Source organism: Musca autumnalis, unplaced genomic scaffold, assembly GCF_047663935.1.
Source record: "Musca autumnalis isolate F117 unplaced genomic scaffold, ASM4766393v1 scaffold_2, whole genome shotgun sequence".
NCBI classification, from domain to species: domain Eukaryota; kingdom Metazoa; phylum Arthropoda; class Insecta; order Diptera; family Muscidae; genus Musca; species Musca autumnalis.
This window is the reverse complement of record NW_027411755.1, coordinates 142,572,137-142,591,346: the sequence shown is the minus strand read 5'-3', so window position 1 is coordinate 142,591,346 and position 19,210 is coordinate 142,572,137. Positions and strand designations below refer to the sequence as shown.

Sequence of the window (19,210 nt, the reverse complement as noted above, 5' to 3'; positions counted from 1 at the left end):
TTGGCTCAGACCATCTTTCGTTAACAGACCACCCGACTTCATATCCTCTGACCGCCGTACTTTTTCTGAACCATTGAAAATCTGATTGGCAAGGTTTCGGAAAATTTACCAATCACTACCTTATTTCCTCAGATTCTCTGGTAGCTGAAATAATTTTCGCGGCATCATCGCAGCTGATTCCACTGGCTACATACATACCTGAAATTAGACCAAATTTATCAGCTGAGGCGGCTTGATTAGAAAATGAGCGTGCTTAGCTTCCTGCTATGGAACATACCCATGATGTCAAGAGACTAATGGTCAAACACAAGCGGAAAATTAAGTAATGCAGCATTGGTGCAGGACGGACAGTTTTAGTTTGACCAGCAAGTTATGGAATGATAGGGTGAAGAGGACTGTGCTACCCCTGTTAAGAGCTGATCACCAAAATTAACAATGAGCGGTGTTGAAGATGTCATTCGAAAGACGATATCGTCTGGGCTCACACGGCAATTGCATAAGTTACTGGATGAACCTGGAGTTGAATATTTAACAAGTGTTGTCAATCTATCGTTAGATACCCGCCAGCACATATATTTGTCGAGGACTGAACCAAAATAGGCCGTGCGACCGAATACTCATTACGGTTCTTGACTCACCAAAGGCCTTCAATACCATCAACCGTGTCAAGCTGTTCGAGGTTAAAGAGAAGACTTCCCCTCCAGCCATGTTTGAAAGGGCGTGGATTTATAAAAGAATATTTTTACTTGGCCCTTCAAGGCGTGGATTTATTAAAGAATTTTTTCTTGGCCCTTCAAGGCTTAGATTTATTAAAGAATTTTTTACTTGGCTCTTCAAGGCGTGAATTTATTAAAGAATTTTTTCCTTGGCTCTTCAAGGTGTGGATTTATTAAAGAATTTTTTTACTTGGCCCTTCAATGCGTGAATTTATTAAAGAATTTTTTACTTGGATTTGGATTGGATTTATTAAAGATTTTTTTTTACTTGGCCCTTCAAGGCGTGAATTTATTAAAGAATTTTTTTACTTGGCCCTTCAAGGCGTGAATTTATTAAAGAATTTTTTTACTTGGCCCCTCAAGGTGTGGATTTATTAAAGAATTTTTTTACTTGGCCCTTCAAGGCGTGGATTTATTAAAGAATTTTTTTACTTGGCCCTTCAAGGCGTCAATTTATCAAAGAATTTTTTTTACTTGGCCCTTCAAGGCGTCAATTTATTAAAGAATTTTTTTTACTTGGCCCTTCAAGGCGTCAATTTATCAAAGAATTTTTTTTACTTGGCCCTTCAAGGCGTCAATTTATTAAAGAATTGTTTACTTGGACCTTCAAGGCGTGAATTTATTAGAGAATTTTTTACTTGGCCCTTCAAGGCGTGAATTTATTAAAGAATTTTTTTACTTGGCCCTTCAAGGCGTGAATTTATAAAAGAATTTTTTACTTGGACCTTCAAGGCGTGAATTTATTAAAGAATTTTTTTACTTGGCCCTTCAAGGCGTGAATTTATTAAAGAATTTTTTTACTTGGCCCTTCAAGGCGTGAATTTATAAAAGAATTTTTTTACTTGGCCCTTCAAGGCGTGAATTTATTAAAGAATTTTTTTACTTGGCCCTTCAAGGAGTGGATTTATTAAAGAATTTTTTACTTGGCCCTTCAAGGTGTGGATTTATTAAAGAATTTTTTTACTTGGCCCCTCAAAGCGTGAATTTATTAAAGAATTTTTTACTTGGCCCTTCAAGTCGTGCTCACCATTAGGATGGTAAATGATGCCAGATTCCGACCACAAACTACTCCAAAATATTAGGTATAACATTAGATGCCATGTTTAAGTCACCCGCACAAACCACTGCTATCTGCGACAAAATCAGTAGTGGGAACAAGGTCCTCAAGTTGCCGGCCTACAGCACTTGGCGTACAGACAAAGAAACCTTTTTTGACTTCTTACAAAGCTATTTGCCCGTATGTGGTAAGCTATGCGACGCCAGTGTGATATGTAAATGTTAGCGCCATGCAGTGGAATAATATTCAAACGTGTCAGAATGCCGCCCTGAGGAGAGCAACAGGATCCCTCTTCACGGCAGCATTGAACCATATTCATGATAAGAGGAAGATTTTGCAAGTACGTTGTGATGTGACCGTTTCATATATTTCTACAGTCTGCTCCCACTGCACACATGCGATTATTACCTACGCGGCGGCATCAACCCGAGCAACGTCGAGCCGACAGAAACCTCCCCATTGTCTCCGAACCTATCATATCAATCTGAACACCATCACCGATATTTGTGGTAGTGTCAGTTGAACAATACCCTCAATATCATAAGAAAAATGGGTTTCTCCCCCATTGTACGATCAAACAATCTTTTATCCTTGGACACTGGACACAAGTGATGCTTTTGAATTATCCTGTTTCCAGTTTTCGAGAACTGCAATGAAAACGCCATTAACTTTCGGCATTATTCATAAATAAAAATGTTTAGTCATGAATTCAGAATTCGTAATTCATATTTCCCCATTTTGATTTATTTCTCGGTATTAATGTAATTAATTATGTACATAAAATATTCATTTTCAGACTAAAAGAAGTGAAACATCATTTGAGGATAATTGAAGTCGACTGTTTGTAGCTTTACATGCATATGAGTTACCAGATGCGTACTTTCAACAAATATCCAAGAAGAGACTCATATCCATGAAGTCTGGTTCTACCAAACTGCACTCTGTGACCTCTGTTTTATAGTCGGAACGAAACACTTTGCATCCCAAAAGGTATCAGAGAGTCCTCTCATATCAATAAGTGCACCCGGATTCATATTAGCTCAATGTTAGGGGAACTGATTTTTATCACCAATCTAAACGCCGCGTCCTAAGACACCACTTGTATGGAAATTATTTAATATTACTTAAATAAATGCACTACTGAAACCACGTAAATATTTTTTATTGCAGGCAATTGTTTTATATATTATAGTCTTCCGTTAAATTGATTAATTCGTAATAAAAAAAACAATTGTACCCGAGAACTAACTCAGCAAAGCAAATTCATGTAGGGTATAATCATCATTACAGAAATGAACTTAAACTATTTACTCTGGAAAAAATCCCACTTCATTAGAATTAAATAAAACTGTAAACAAGGAAAAATAAATAAAATAATAAAGCTAACCCCATTCAGCCTGCAGGCACTCATAACAATTATCAAATGCGATTTTCTTTCTTTCCTTCTACGACTCTTCATTTCACTGCTCTGTAATTCATTTTTCTATAAATGAAAAAAAAATACACAAAACAAAAAATGAGAAATGAAAAAAAAAAAACAGAAATAATTAAAATCCGCACCGCAAACGGATGCAACAGAGGAATAAGAAATTCACAAACCACCACACATAAATACTTATTTGCTGCTAGGATAATAAAACAATAATAACAACTACGATAATGACGCTGCTTATGATAATGATGTTATTGTGTGTGTGTGATAATGTGAATGACTTGGATAAAATACGAAAATTACTGCAAATGAGAATGACTGAGAAAATCGGTATATTTGCATTTAAAAGGATTTAAAGACAAAAACAAAAAATTATAATGTTAAGGAAACTAACGAGAGGTAAAAGTAGCGGAATCACTTCATTTAAATTAATATACGTAAACAAGCAAATGAGTCAAGCAGACAAACCGAAAATAGCGCACTGAGACAGGATGTTGTTGTGTAAATTCGTAAAAATATCAGCACTAAACTTGTTCACAAAGAATTTCGCAATAAAAATGTTTTGAAGAATACATATTTGAAGAAAATAAACTAAATCAAAATGTATTTCTATATACATATGTAGGTGTACAACTTTGAAGAAAATTAAATACATGTTGATGTTTATGAAGAATACACTCGAAAAACGGTTTTAGTTTTATTTCAACCCAGTACTGCAAATTTTCAGCGTGTGTTAAGATATCATGACATACCAAAACGTCGACCTATGTTTACCAATTTCAGGGGAGAGGTGTTGTGACTTCGAAGAACCTCAAATATTTGGTACTTCGGTCAAAAAGCAGCTACAATTCCCAAAATACCTGAAATCGGGAAGTACCTTTATATTGAGGGCTATAACAAAACATCGACCTTTGTTGCCAAATTTCAGGGGAGAGGTTTTGGGACTGCTAAAAACCTCAAATGGCAAATTACGGATACTTCGGTTAACAACTGTCAAATTACATGTAGTTCGCTTAAAAATTTTAGCTAATATCCTCAAAATACCGAAAATCGGGAGGTTCCGTTATATGGGGCCTATACCTAACTATATGCCTATGTTGACAATTTTTTTTGAAGAACTGTTGTGACCCCTACTAACCTTAAATGATAAATTACAGCTGGTTCGGCTAGAAATTGTAGCTAAAATCGTCAAATTAATGAAAATCGGGTGGTACCGTTATATGGGGGTTATACCAAAACTTGGACCTATGTTGAAAAATGTTAGGGGAGAACTTTTATGTTAACTATATTTGGAGGAGTATTTTTGTTACCACTGGGAACCTTAAATGTCAAATTACAGTTAGTTCGGTAAAATGTATCTAAAATCATCAAAATGCCTAAAATCGGAAGGTACCGTTACATGGGGGTGATATAAAAACTTGGACCTGTGATAAAAATGTTTGGTGGAGAAGTTTAATGACCACAGAGAACCTCAAATGTCAAACTACAGCTAGTTCGGTTAAAAACTGTAGCTAAAATCCTCAAAATATCGAAAATCGGGCTATACCCAAACATGAACCTATGTTGACAGCTTTTGGTGAAGCAGTGTTGTGACCCCTAAGAACCTCAAATATCAAATTACATGTAGTTCGCTTGAAAATTGTAGCTAAAATCCTCAAAATACCGAAAACCGTTATGTACCGTTAGATGGGGCCTATACCTAAACAGAGGCCTATGCTGACAATTTTTGTTGAAGAACTATTTTGACCCCTAAGAACCTTAAATGGTTCGGCTAGAAATTGTAGCTAAAATCCTCAAATTAATGAAAATCGGGTGGTACCGTTATATGGGGGTTATACCAAAACATGGACCTATGTTGAAAAATAATGGCGGAGAAGATTTGTGACCACAGAGAACCTAAAATATCAAATTACATATAGTTCGCTTAAAAATTGTAGCTAAAATCCTCAAAATACCGAAAATCGGGAGGTACCGTTATATGGGTGTGATACCTAAACATAGGCCTATGTTGACAGTTTTTGGTGAAGAAGTGTAGTGACCCCTAAGAACCTCAAATATCAAATTATATGTAGTTCGCTTAAAAATTAAAAAATCGGGAGGTTTCGTTATATAGGGCCTATACCTAAATATAGGCTTATGTTGACAATTTTTATTGAAGAACTGTTCTGACCCATAATAACCTTAAATGATAAATTACAGCTGGTTCGGCTAGAAATTAAAGCTAAAATCCAAAAAAAAAATCGGGAGGCTATACTTTAACATGGACCTATGTTGACATTTTTTGTTGGATTAGTTTTGTGACCACTGGGGACCCTAAACCATAAACAGGAGGTAGTTCGGTTAATTATTTATCTAAAATCTTCATAATGCCTAAAATCGGAAGAGGTTTTGCGAGCAAAATCGCGAAAACCTAAAAATTTGAACTTCGACGGTGATTTATTTAAAAATCCCTCCCGATTTTTTCTTGTTTTTGGATTTTTCTCATTTATGAACATTGTAGTTTCAAAATCCGGAAAAACTTCCCAGGTGTAGGCAATTTCCATTTAAAGTTGGTTCAGGCGCACCGTGATTTCTGTACCATTGTGAACTCCAAAGACCAAGTTACTGTTAATTCGGGCTAAAAATTAAAATAAAATACTCAAAATACCTGAAATCGAATGGCTATACCAAACCCTGGACCTGTGTCCGCAATTTTTAGTGGAAAGCTTCTGTACCATTGGGAACTGGTTTTTTGGCTAAAGTAGTTTTTACTCATTTTAAGCATATACTGAAAAAATCAGATCGATCGACGATTACGAGAGCTGAACGATAACGATCTGGCCTAACAAAGAAAACTTGAATATTTTGCCATCAAAAATAGTTTAATTGATTTCTTAAGTAGTCCCCAGCATGATTTATATGCTTTTTCATGCGTTCAAACCAATTGTTAAAGCACTTTTTCCACTCTGATTTTGACACCTCCAAAACATGGGTTCTAATCTGGCTTCGAAAATCGTTGACCACGCCTGTTTTTCTTGATGTGCGGGAATCAAGTGAAGTCCGTGGGTGCCAAGTCAGGGATGTACGGCTGATGACTCATCAATTTCACGTTTTGTCCGGTCAAAATGACGCTATCTTGAATCGATGTGTGAGAGCTAGCATTGTCATGATGCAGAATGATTCGTCTTCTCTTGTTCGTTTTTTTCGAATTTCTCTGAAGACTTCTGGCAACCAAGTTGTAGTGTACCACTCAGAATTAAACGTTTTTCATTTCTCAAGCCGTATATATATATATTCGTATATTCGCCACACGGTCAGTATTGCCGAAGAAACAGGCGACCATTTGCTTCGAAGTGCTTCTTATATGAACAACTTTCATTGGATTTGACTCGAAGACCTAAACGGTCGATTCCTGTTTTGTTTCGGGCCCTTAAGCATAAATCCAAGATTCGTCGTCTGTGGCGATCTTATAAACGTCGTTTGAAGCACCGCGATCTTATTTATTCACTCTTCCCTTGCACCAAGCGCCTTGTTTGAGGCAGTTTTAAATTTTTGCTGGATCTAACGAGAAAAATTTATGTATACGCCCAGGTTTTCATGTAATATCAAATGTTAGTTGGTGGAAGAAATGTCCAAGGTTGCCTCTATCTCACGGTATATATAATGGGGATCTTGCATTATCCTTTCACGCCGATTTTGTGCGAACCTGACGACCCTCGTTTTTTGAACCAGTTATTCATATTGCTATAATATGGCCCTTTATCAACATAATAATTGTTCCACAAACATCCCTGGCGGGACAGGGGAGACTTCTCTTTATCAACATACAAAGATTTAATTCGATCGATGCACTCTTGCCGTGATTATCCACATCGGAAGTTGTGAAAAATGATCAGACGAAAATGTTCACAAGTAAATTCAATTTTTTTTTTTGCAAAGTGATTTTTTCAAGTCACTGTAAACAACACAAGGTCGTATGACAAACTGTCCTGAGTAAGTATAGGCTAAAAACTGCCAAACTGTCCAAAAAAAATCAAATGGCACCTGGCAACACACGGTGTTGCCTAGGCCAGATAGTTTTCGTGCAGACCTCGTAGAAATATTTTTGTCGCATTTTTGCCACATTGAAAAATAACATACCTACAGGGAGTAGTCACACGTAAAAAATTTGCAGTAAAGTAAATTGGGCAGTTCGGTATTAGGGGGTAGGATAGACTATGGAGGAGCTCTTTCCTCTCCACTCTCTCCCAAACCCTCAATTTACTTTACCAAAAAAATGTTAACATGTGACTACTGACTTAATTAAAATTCTCACTTCATTGATTTACAAACAGCTTAATTCAGTCCCATCCATAAGAACAGACGGGTTTCTTTGAGCGTAGCTACAACAGACTCCAATTCATATGACGAATATCTATGCATACGAATTTTGAAACTCATTCAAAATTCCCATACAAATGTTTATGTTTGCGTATATTTTCAATGGAGTAATTGGTAGAGGTAAGAGATAAGGGGTATCAGGAAGCCGGTAAAGGATGTCATTTGTTTTGGTTGAACAAACTCGTAAAACATTTGAAGTTAAAGACAAATAAACAATTCAAATGAATTTATCATAAACAACTTGCAGACAAAACGTAAACTTATAAATGTATGCATATGTAATGGAGGCTTCAAAGCTATCTATCTAGTTGTATATTGGGGTGGATGGCATAGTTGAGTACATTATAAAGACAAAGGGTTTATATCACCTGCATCTTACTGTATATTAAACGTTTTCTGTCTGCATAGTAGTATTAACCATGTCAAACCCTTGCAAAGCCGTGCTGAGAAAAGTGCTTACATCCACCCCAATAAACTATAATTTCATTCACATATCTTCACCATGCTAGACTCATTTTCACTTGTATGCAATTTTGAATAGAGTTTGTTAACATTTTTAAATGATGTCGTGTGTGTGAGTGTTTTTTTTTTTGCTTTCGCATAAACTTCCCAAACTTTACATTTACGTAGTAGATGTATTTCCTTTCATCAGGAACATCATCTTCATTATCGTCATCATCACCAACAACCTGAGCGGCAAACACTCATATTAGCTTCACCAAACGTAAGCATAATTTGCAATGTGTGTAGCAAGAAATGCTAGCATGGCATTCAACGATTTTATGCCATATTTGGCAATTTTTTGTTGGATTCCATCAACGGAGTTATCATCGTCATTTACTGTTCCAGAGCAAAAAAAATTGTTTCTAATGAAATTCAGGAAAAAAAAATTTAAACATGGATGCGAAAAAGATAAAATGAGAAGCCTTGGAGATCCTTAGTGAGAAGGAATTGAGGACCTCTATCAGAAGACCGACTCCCAATTCTATGAAAAATGTGAAGAACTGAATGAGATGACATCGATGTGTTCTATGAGAAAACCAAGAAGTCTTTTAGTGTCCTTCTATGAGAAGATCAGGAGATCTTCTGTAATAATACATGGAGGTATTTTTTGGGAAAAACTGTATGTCTTTTATGAAAATGTCCTTTTTTCCATTAGAAGGACTGAAGGACTTCTCAGAGAAGTCCTGGAGATCTTCTATAAGGAGACGTTGAGGTCTTCTTTGAGACTGAGAAGAATTGAATGTCTTTTATAATAAAACTTCGAGCTCTTCTATGATAACACTTCGAGTTATTCTATTAGGTAAACTGGAGGTCCGGAAATCATTTCTGAGAAGACCTGGAGGTCTTCTATGAGAAAACTAGAAATCTTCTGTTGGAACATCGTGAGGTCTTCCGCAAAATAACATGGAAGTCTTCTATTAGAATACCTGTAAGTCACCTTGAGAAGACCTGGTGGTCTTCCAAAAGAAGACTTGGTGGTCTTTCGTGGGAAAACCTGGTGGTCCTCCACGTGAAGAGATGGTGGTCTTCTATGAGAAGACCTGATGGTCTTCTTTGATTTTCTATAATAAAACGTGGAGATTTTCTATGAAAAGATCTGGAAATATTTTACGAGAAGATCTGGAGGAATGTTACAAAAGACCTAGAGGAATTTTTCGAGACGTCCAGGAGGTCTTTTACGAAAAGACCTGGATGTCCCTTATGAGAAGACCGGGATGTCTTCTGTGAGAAGACCTTGAGGTATTTTACGAGAAGACCGGGAGGTATTCTATAAGAAGATCTGGAGGGCTTCTATAAGAAGATCTGGAGGACTTCTATAAGAAGATTTGAATGTCTTCTATGAAAAACCTGGAGGTCCTCAATTAACGATGTGGAAGTTTTTTATGAAAGTTCTAGTGGTCTTTTTACGAGAAGGCCAGGTCTACTTTGGGAAGAAATGGAGGTTTTCTATGAGAATACCTGATGGTCTTCTTTGATTTTCTATAATAAAACGTGGAGATTTTCTATGAAAAGATCTGGAAATATTTTACGAGAAGATCTAGAGGAATGTTACAAAATGACCTAGAGGTATTTTTCGAGACGACCAGGAGGTCTTCTGTGAGAATACCTTGAGGTATTTTACGAGAAGACCGGGAGGTATTCTATAAGAAGATCTGGCTTCTATAAGAATATCTGGAGGACTTCTATAAGATGATTTGAATGTCTTCTATGAAAGACCTGGAGATTTTCAATGAATGATCTGGAGGTCTTTTATGAAAGAACTAGCGGTCTTCTATGGGAAGACATGGAGGTAGGTCTTCTATGTGAAGGCCAGATGGTATTCTATGAGAAAACGTGATGGTCTTTTCTGTGAAGACCTGGTGGTCTTCTATGAGAAGACCTGGTGGTCTTCTTTGAGAAGACTCAGTAGTCACCTATGATAAGTCCTGGAGGTCTCCTTTGATAATACCTGTAGGTCTTCGTTAAAGCTATTCTTCGATTAGAATACCTAGATTTCTTTGATTAGTAGACCTGGATTTCTTCTCTGATAAGAGTTGAGTTATTTTTTGAGTAGAACTGGAGTTCTTCTATCGAAAGGCTGGGAGGTCTTTAATTGGAAGATCTGGAGGTTTTCTATAAGAAAACCAGATGGCCTTCTATAAGATGAACTGGACATATTGGTGTTCTATGGAAAGACATATTGTTGTTCTATGGGAAGACGTGTAGATCTGTATGGTAGGGGAAATCTCGAACGTTTTCTATAAGAAGATCTGAAGAACTTCCAAAAGAAGTCTAGGAGGACTTCTTTCAACAGATCCAGAACTCTTCTAAAGGAAGACTAGGAGGATTTCTATTAGAACATCTTGAGGTCTTCTACGCAAATCTTCTATGAGAAAAAAACTGGAGGTCTTTTCAAAGAAGTAGTGAAATTGTGCTATGAAAAGACCTGAGGGTACTCTACAAGAATGCCTATTGGTATTCTTATAGAACACCAGTTGGTCTTCTAAGAGGAAAGCTGTTGATATTCTTAGAGAAGACCTATGAGCCTTCTAAGAGACGACCTGTTGGTCTGCTATGAAAATACATGCTGTTGTACTCTCAGAAGAGCTGTTGATGACGTGTTAATCTCCTCTGAGAAGAACTAATGGTTTTCTAAGCGAAACCCCGGAAGTCTTCTATGAGAAAACCTGAAAATCTTATATAAGAAGGTTACGAGGTCTTCTATAGAATGTTATTGGAGGTGTTCAATGAGAAGAACTGGAGGGCTTCCATTAGAACCTTTGTTGATTTTCTATGAGAAGATTCGTAGGTCTTCCTTGAGAAGCTTTGATAGTCTTCTAGAGAAGGCCTGGAGGCATTTTATGCTGAAATTTTTCTATGAGAGGAACTGAGGTTCTTATATGAAAAAGCCTGGATTTATTCCCTGAGAAGACCTGAAAGTCTGCTGCCCTTCTATAAGAATACCTGAAATTATGCTATAAGAAGACCTCCATATATGTTGCTCTTCTATAAGAAGACCTGCAGTTTTGCTATAAGAAGACTTTAAGATCTTATACTTTTCTACAGGAAGACTTGTTGTTCTTCTTCTTCTATCTTAACACCTGTTGGCCTTCTATGATAAGCCTAATTTTTTCTTTCCCACTGTGCAACAAACATTTCCACATAGTTTATGGCCCTGTTCGCTTGGCATCCGCATTTGTAAATTCATCAAAAAGGTTTTTGTGTTTATTTAGCGTTAATGAAGTTGCTTTACGAATGTTGGCAATAATTTTTTGCGTTGTCTCTCCCTCAACTTTGGAAATGTTCGTCTGGATGAAATGATCCTGGGGCATTTTACGAAATGAAAACAACAGCAACAGAGCATAATAATACGCTTCCCGAAAAACGTAGATCTCAAATGAACTTCATAGTGCCTAAGTGCTAGGACAACAGCATGAACAGGAGAAAAAAAAGTAATTAGTAAGCTTCTCAACGTAGACACACAATATTCAAAAAGTCCAGTCTGCCCGCCAGTCAGACAACTTTACGCAGATGAAAGTCATATGCATGAACTTGGTCCAGCATGGTTGGTATACAGGTATGCTGCAATCATCAACGTCATACTTTTCCTTCACAATTGTCCTCATCATCATCCTCAGTGCCAGAGTTATGAGTTTCATAAACAAATGAGTTTTTTTGCGTGTTGGTTTTGTTTTTTGGCGCAGATGAAAGCAAGCCGAAAGAAAAATTTTCCACACCCTCACATACCCAATTTTGCAATGTCATCCAGAAAATTAAGTTCTGGAAAAGAGAAAATTAATTCAGACCACATTCCCATATTGTTGTGTTTCATTTGCACCTGCAACGCAGATGGGAAGAAGATGGCACTTCAAAAGAGGATAAAGAATGTAGAGATCTTTTTTTTATAAAGAAGGGCTTTAAAATAAGTGGTTGAAGAAATGAATGGTTCGCTCAAAAAGGAAACAAAAAAGAAGAAAACTTTTTGCACTTATTTTTGAACGCCCTGTCTGGATGGAAATAAGGGTAAAGGAGTCGCTTGACTTGTGAAAGTTTAAATAAAGTTATTCTTAATATCAATATTTGTGTGGAGACTCAATGGGAGATTTCAGCAAATCTCCCCACTAAGTTGGAGTGTAAATATGCTTTCGAAATTGTGTTTACAGAAGGAGTAGAACGTCACCTACTTTTATAAGACCTGTCCTATAAGAAATTGTATAGATGGAAGACGTGTTGGATGTGTGCATTGGTGTTATGATTTTTTCACAACCTCGTATCTCTGTATCATATTTTGGTGAATTTTTACCTAAGATTAGATAAAATATTAATTATAAGGTGATTCGATAAAAAGTCAAAGTCATTTGAGTTTAGTTTAGGACCTGTTCTCGTATCGTTTTGATTTTTGTTGTAGCAACTACCTTTTTCAGATGTAATTCGAAACATTTTAGTTGTAATTCGTAACATTTCATTTGTAATTCGAGAATTCTATTTGTAATTCGTAACATTCCATTTGTAATTCGAATTATTGCATTTGTAATTCGAATTATTCCATTTGTAATTCGAATTATTTTATTTGAAATCACAAAGGAAATCGTTCGAATTACAAATGGAATAATTCGAATTACAAATGGAATAATTCGAATTTCAAATGGAATAATTCGAATTACAAATGGAATAATTCGAATTACATATGGAATAATTCAAATTTCAAATGGAATAATTCGAATTACAAATGGAATATTTCGAATTACAAATGGAATAATTCGAATTACAAATGGAATAATTCGAATTACAAATGGAATAATTCGAATTACAAATGGAATTCTCGAATTACAAATGAAACGTTACGAATTACAAATAGAATTCTCGAATTACAATTAAAATAATTCGAATTACATCTGAAAAAGGTGTAGTATTCGTTGCCCCATTACGAGGGTACAGGTTTTATCAGGGACTAGTCCATACTTCCTGAGAAAATAGCCAGAAAGTTGTAAAAAATCCCCAATGTATAGTGGTTGGAGCGCACGATAACTCTCGAGCGGATCTGCCGATTCGGTCTAAAATTTGGAAATCGTAACATTTTGTCTCAATTTAGTTTAAGTACGAAGGTGAGTCATATTGCTCCATTCCTTTAGGTACCTATCCCACAAAAATTCGAAAATGTTCAGAAAATTTGTCCCCACGATAACTCCTGAAGGCAGTAACGGATTTGGCCCCCACTTTGCACATCGTAATATTTCTACGAAACATAGATCAGTTTCGAATATGGACTATATATGTCAACTCCTTCAGGTACATCCCACACAAAAGTTTTGAATTTTCTTGAAACTGGTTGCACTCAAGGCCCTTATTATGACGGTACAAGTTGTTTGAGTAGCAAGTCCATACTTCTTGAAAAAAAATTACCCGAAAGCTGAAAAACCCCTAGGGCTAACATGCTTGGTGGCTGTTGAGCACTATAACTCTTGAGCCGAATACTCCGTTGGCCCAAACTTTGCATATTGAAATATTTCTTGGAATATTAGATAAAATTCGAAGATGTTGCTTATTGGTCCACTCCGGATCTTCCCCCACAAAAGTTGGAAAATATTCTCTAAAATGGAAGCGCGATATCTCATAACCGGAGCAACCGATTTGGTGCAAACTTTAGATCTCGAAATATTTTGTCCAAACTTAGTTTATATTCAAAAGTGGGCGCTATCGGTCAACTTCTTTGGATACTACTCACACAAATGTTCAACAATTTTGTTTAAGTGCCGTTAAGGATCTGTTCCAGGATCCTTTGGAAATTTTTACCGATAGTGCTTCTAGTGGCCCTGTTTACAGCGATTTTATGTTTTTCATCGGCAAATCCATATTTCCTTTGAAAAAAGCTATAAATTGTATAGTGATCAACTGAAATGACTGGTGAACGCTATATCTATCTAGAGGAATGACTCCCAAAATAGAACACACTTCCAAGATGGACTAAGTAGGTTCATTCCTTTGTGTAGCTCCCCCGCAAAACTGTTGAGCTATTATCCTAATCCATATGTTTTTGCCCACAAGTTAACACGCCCTAAATTCTGAAAAACCTCTAAATACATACGTTTTTTGGGTAAAAAAGTGTTTTAACTCACACAGGCTGAGGGAATTTCTCTGTCGACAAAGCCGACTGATATTTCTTAACTTGTTCAATATTTAAATGGAAAAAAAATTATTATAGTCAATAATAGGCAAAAGGTCGTTCATTCTTGCAAAAGGAAATAATTGTTTGAGAAAAAATTTTTATCACTTCATAGTATTTTTTTTTCAAATATTTAAATGCAATAAATGTTATTTTAGTCAATAATAGGCAAAATATCATTCATTCCCTCCACAAAAAATCGTTTTTGAGAAAAAAAGTCATGACCCTAGTGTACATTAATAATTAGACATACTCAAAAAACGAACTTTTTTACTGAAATTCCTACCCCTAATGTTTTCCTTTTGACCCAGAAACCTTATGTATAACATTTTATGACGATCGGTTAAGGTTAACTCGTGCCACCCGGGCGATCTTTATTTCCATAGTAACTTTTAGATGGCCAAAGGTGCATTTTCACGAAAATTCTCTTAAAGCCGCATTTATGGTCCAAATGATGAACATTTTTTACGAGGAAATTGTGAAAATCGGATCGGATTTTGATATAGCTTTGATAGGCCGATTTTAGGTATTTCGGTCCTGTATAGCCATATCGAAATCAAATCCGATTTCCTTTGGAAGGCCTTCTACAGGTGATTGGCTTTCAAACTACCTGGGAACTGATTGCAAGATGTTTTTAAATGGTAGGCCATATTATATTAGAAATTCTGATTTTTTTTCATTGTGACAAATTAAGAAGGGCGTATTTAGATGCTTGGCTTTACTGACTTTACGATTACCAAGTCATTTAAATCTTATACGCAATTATATTCGCTGCTACATATTTAGAATCTTGTTTGCTATTCGGGCTTTTATTTTCAAAATAAGCTTGAAATATTTTCATAAAACCAGAAACCATTGCTGCAAATATTTTTTGTTGCTTTTTAATCTTATTTAATCCTCTTCGCATACACCCTGCTGGTTTATTATAATTTTCATTTCCTTTTAGATAATTCTTTATATTTTTTGTTTGCTTTTTTTCACTTACCTTGAGAAAAAATAATCCACCTGCCGGCAATGTTATCCTATGTGAACCGGGTAGAATTTTCAATGCTACACCATCTTTATACCATTGAATTGTGGGTATGGGAGAACCTTCCGCTTTGCAATTAAGCGTCGCTGGTTCATGACGTGGTACTGTTGTGTCAATTGGATGTTCCACTATTCGTGGCGGATGAGAACCTGGAATTACAAAAAAAAAAGAAAATGAAATAGGAAACAGATACAGAAATGAGACAAAGGTGAACACATACACAAAGCAGAAATCCATATGTATGTGTATTTTTGTGTGTGGCATAACAAGAAAAAAGAAATTTAAAATATATACATATATGGACGAATGCCGGGAAATATTGCACAATGTAATGCAATGGTTTCCCATCCGCACCCCTCCTCCCTTTGTCTTGTCGTAGTGCCGAGGCGACTGGGTGAATGCATATGAATGAATCCCATTTTCAAAAGGACAGGATTATGCAGTTTGTCATATCCGTGCTTGGTAATGCAAGCTATGGCAGTGGCTTTAATCGTATACCTTTCGCCTTTGTGTGTTTTGTATAACTTTGTATGTAAATCAGAAACAGCGTTTTCTTCTTCTTTTTCTCTTTTTTCCATTTTGCTTTCATTTATTATTTCATCGTATGCACATGAACACCTGTACAATATTATTTATGTTTTCAGAAGAAGATTATAAATTATATGCAGTTGTGTATAAACACAATGGAATTGTAGGAGGTTCTGATATTATTTTGAAAGCTCAAAAAAAAAATGAAATGGAAAGTGTCTTAGCCACACGTGAAGAGGTGATAATAAATTAAAATAAATTAAAAATCAACGCTGGATTTCACACTGCAGTTCCTGTGTCTTCACACATAAGACGTCCGTCCAACAGAATTGAGTCCGATCATTTTGTATACCCTCCACCACAGTATGGAGGGCATATTTGTTTGAAAGACATAGAAAATCTTCGTAAATATATGTACAGATATTTTCATTACTAACAGGATGTTTGGTATTGAAAATGGGCAATGTCGGTCCACCTTCTGATATAGTCCCCATAGAACTGTACCTTCCGATTTTCGGTATTTTCAAGGTTTTAGCCTCATTATACCACAAAAATGGCTAGAATTTCTTACTTATTCTTCGATGGGGGTACAAAACTTTCCCACAAAAAATTGTCGGTACAGGTCCACGTTTTGATATAGTCCCTATAGAACGGTTTCGAACGATTTTCTTTATACACTATCTCTAAGTTGACATTTGAGGTTCCCAGTGGTAATACAAAATTCTTCACCACAAATTGCCAACATGCGTCCATACTTTCATATATCTTCCATATAACGGTACCTCCCGATGTTAGATGTTTTGAGGAGTTCAGCTACATTTATTGACCCAACTACCTGTAATTTGACATTTGAGGTTCTAAATGATCAAGCAACTTATTAACAAAAATTATGGACAAAGGTCCTCGTTTTGTTATAGCCCTCATATAACGGTTCAACCTGATTTTCGATATTTTAGCTACAATTTCTTTACTTAACTACCTATAATTTGACATTTGAGGTTTTCAATGGTCACAAAACTCCTCCATTAAAAATTGTCAACATAGATCCATGCTTTGGTATAGCTTCTATATAACGGTACCACCCGTATTTCGGTATTTGGAGGATTTTAGCTAAAATGTTTGTCTGCTCTACCTCTTATTTGACATTAGAGGTTCCCAATGGTCACAAAACTTCTCCACTAAAATTTGTCAACATAGGACCATATTTTGGTTTAGTCCTCATATAATTTTTCCTCCCGACTTTTAGGTATTTTGAAGATATTATATATATTTTTTACAACTGAAATATCAGTGATTTGACTTTTGAGGTTCTTAATGGTTACAACACTTGTTTTGGTATAGGTCCCATATAACGGTACCACCCGATTTACGGAATTTTGAGATTTTTAAGTACATTTTTGACCGAGCTAGCTGTAATTTGACATTTGATTTTCTGAGATGTTACATCACTTCTCAACAAAAAAATTCTCAATATAGGTCCATGTTATGGTATAGCCCCCTTATAATGGTACCTCCCGATTTTACGTAACTTATAGATATATGTAGGTATATATTGTAGATCTTGCAAATATGTATATATGAACATATATATTTGCACCGAACTACCTGTAGTTTGAAATTTTGAGTTCCAAGTTGTTACGACATTTATCCACAACGCAGCAGCATTGCAGCATTTGGGATAGAGGGTTTGACTGTGCATCTTAAGTGATACAGCTTTGCAGCTTTTTTTAAGAAATCGGGAAGGAAGTAAGAGGGCTTAGCTCGGCGGCTTAAGAGTTAGAGAGTACCGTGTGGTCCCAGTCCCTATGTAGGCCATGGGTTGAGTTTGTGCTCTCAAGTCGGGTGCAATATGAACTGAGGTGGTTGCATCCGCTTAATCATATTTGTTATTAACATAATCGCAACTATCTTGACAGCTGGCGTTCTCCAGCTGCGATAGATGGGCGGTAGTCTCCGATTACAACATTCCAACTGTTTCCTTGTACTGTCTGCGGAACTGTATCAGTGTGAATGTTATTCAAGTCTGCCTAATAGGCTCGTTGATTTAGGAGTTAACGTGGAGCTCTCTTTCTCTTTAGACCACGAATATCTCTCCTGACCTGCCTTTGTGCTAATGGCGAGTGTCAAGTTCTTTGCGAGGGGTTGCTGTTCCTCCAACAAGCTCATCCTCTTCTTACTACTTCTCCTGATTTCTGATTGCCCGACTGAAAACTAGCGACCTCCGAAGTGGTTGATGCTGCTGCAGATCTATCATTGCTCCGTCTGCTTTACACCTAAATTGAATGGGCATTGAGGAAAGCCCATCAACTATCTTTATCACTCTGGTGGGGGTTTTGGATTTGAGAGCCCAGCGAAATCAGCTCAGATAGTTTCGGTGCTGCTCCTCTGAAAACCTCATCCTCTTATTACTACTGGTCTTAATTTCTGATTGGCCGACTGAGAACTAGCGACCTTTATAGTAGTTGACGCTGCTGCATATCAATCATTGCTCCTTCTGCTTGCGTTTGCACCTAAGTGGGCAAAGAGGCATGACCATCAACTATTTTTGTCACTCCGGTGGGTGGTTTTGGAGTTGAGAGTCCAGCGAAATCGTCTCAGATAGTCTGAGTGCTGCCTTAAACATTGTTGATTTTTTTCAGTCTCTTTAGAAGACTGTGATATAGACGCCTTGGTCGAGCACGTACTTTTTATACCTGAACAAGAGGTTCCCTTGGTCATAACTTCCATTGGTACCTTGATAGGCGTTCCTGAGAATTTCACAGAGTTTTCCTCACAAATTTGAAGATCAATCTTATCAATCTGAAATTGGCTTTCGCTGATAGTATTGGGATCTTTATTAACGTACTGACTTGAGTATGAGTACTGCCCTCAGTACTGCCCTTCGCTACGCTTTCTTGTCCATTGCTTCTTTTGGTTTGACAATTTTGGAGATCATAGGTATCGGTGAATCACCCGTATTTTTGATGAATGATTCTCCTTTACCAATTTCTTCCGCGTCCTAAGAAGTAATTGCTTGTCAGATTTGTTCGAAGATAAAAAGTCCGGTCCAATGGAACTGGTCAGTTCAGCATACTATCAAACGGATTGGGGTGAAATGTCATGGCTGAGGGTTTAGACGTGAATCGCCGTCATTTCAATAGCATCAACCTCTTCTCTCAATGATAAATTATTCAAAATGTAGTGCGGGATGCTAACTGGCCTGAAACTCTCTCAAATATATTAAGGAGCACCTGCTCTGCATATTTAGACTGTATTTTATGAAGTCGAGTTCTGGGATTTCTTCCCGGCGAAAGAAGCGAGGGTAATAAGAATTTGTAGTCGTCAGGGAGAGTGAAGTTGATGAATATGTGGAGGTGGAAAATGCCAATGCTTTCACACCTACATCAGTCGAATATTTATTTTCGGGTCCTTTAAGTAAAAATTCGTACAGCCATGATATGTT

The 19,210-nt window shown here is 36.6% G+C and overlaps 1 protein-coding gene across 2 annotated transcripts in view; it reads right to left on the bottom strand.

The window, feature by feature from the left end:
- robo3 (roundabout 3) overlaps window positions 1-19,210 on the bottom strand; it is a 324,207-nt gene that overhangs the window by 124,763 nt on the left and 180,234 nt on the right. For both annotated transcript variants that reach the window (XM_073969458.1, XM_073969460.1), the window contains exon 2: window positions 15,196-15,389. In XM_073969458.1, coding sequence (XP_073825559.1) covers window positions 15,196-15,389 — 194 coding nt within the window. The remainder of the gene's footprint in view (window positions 1-15,195; window positions 15,390-19,210) is intronic.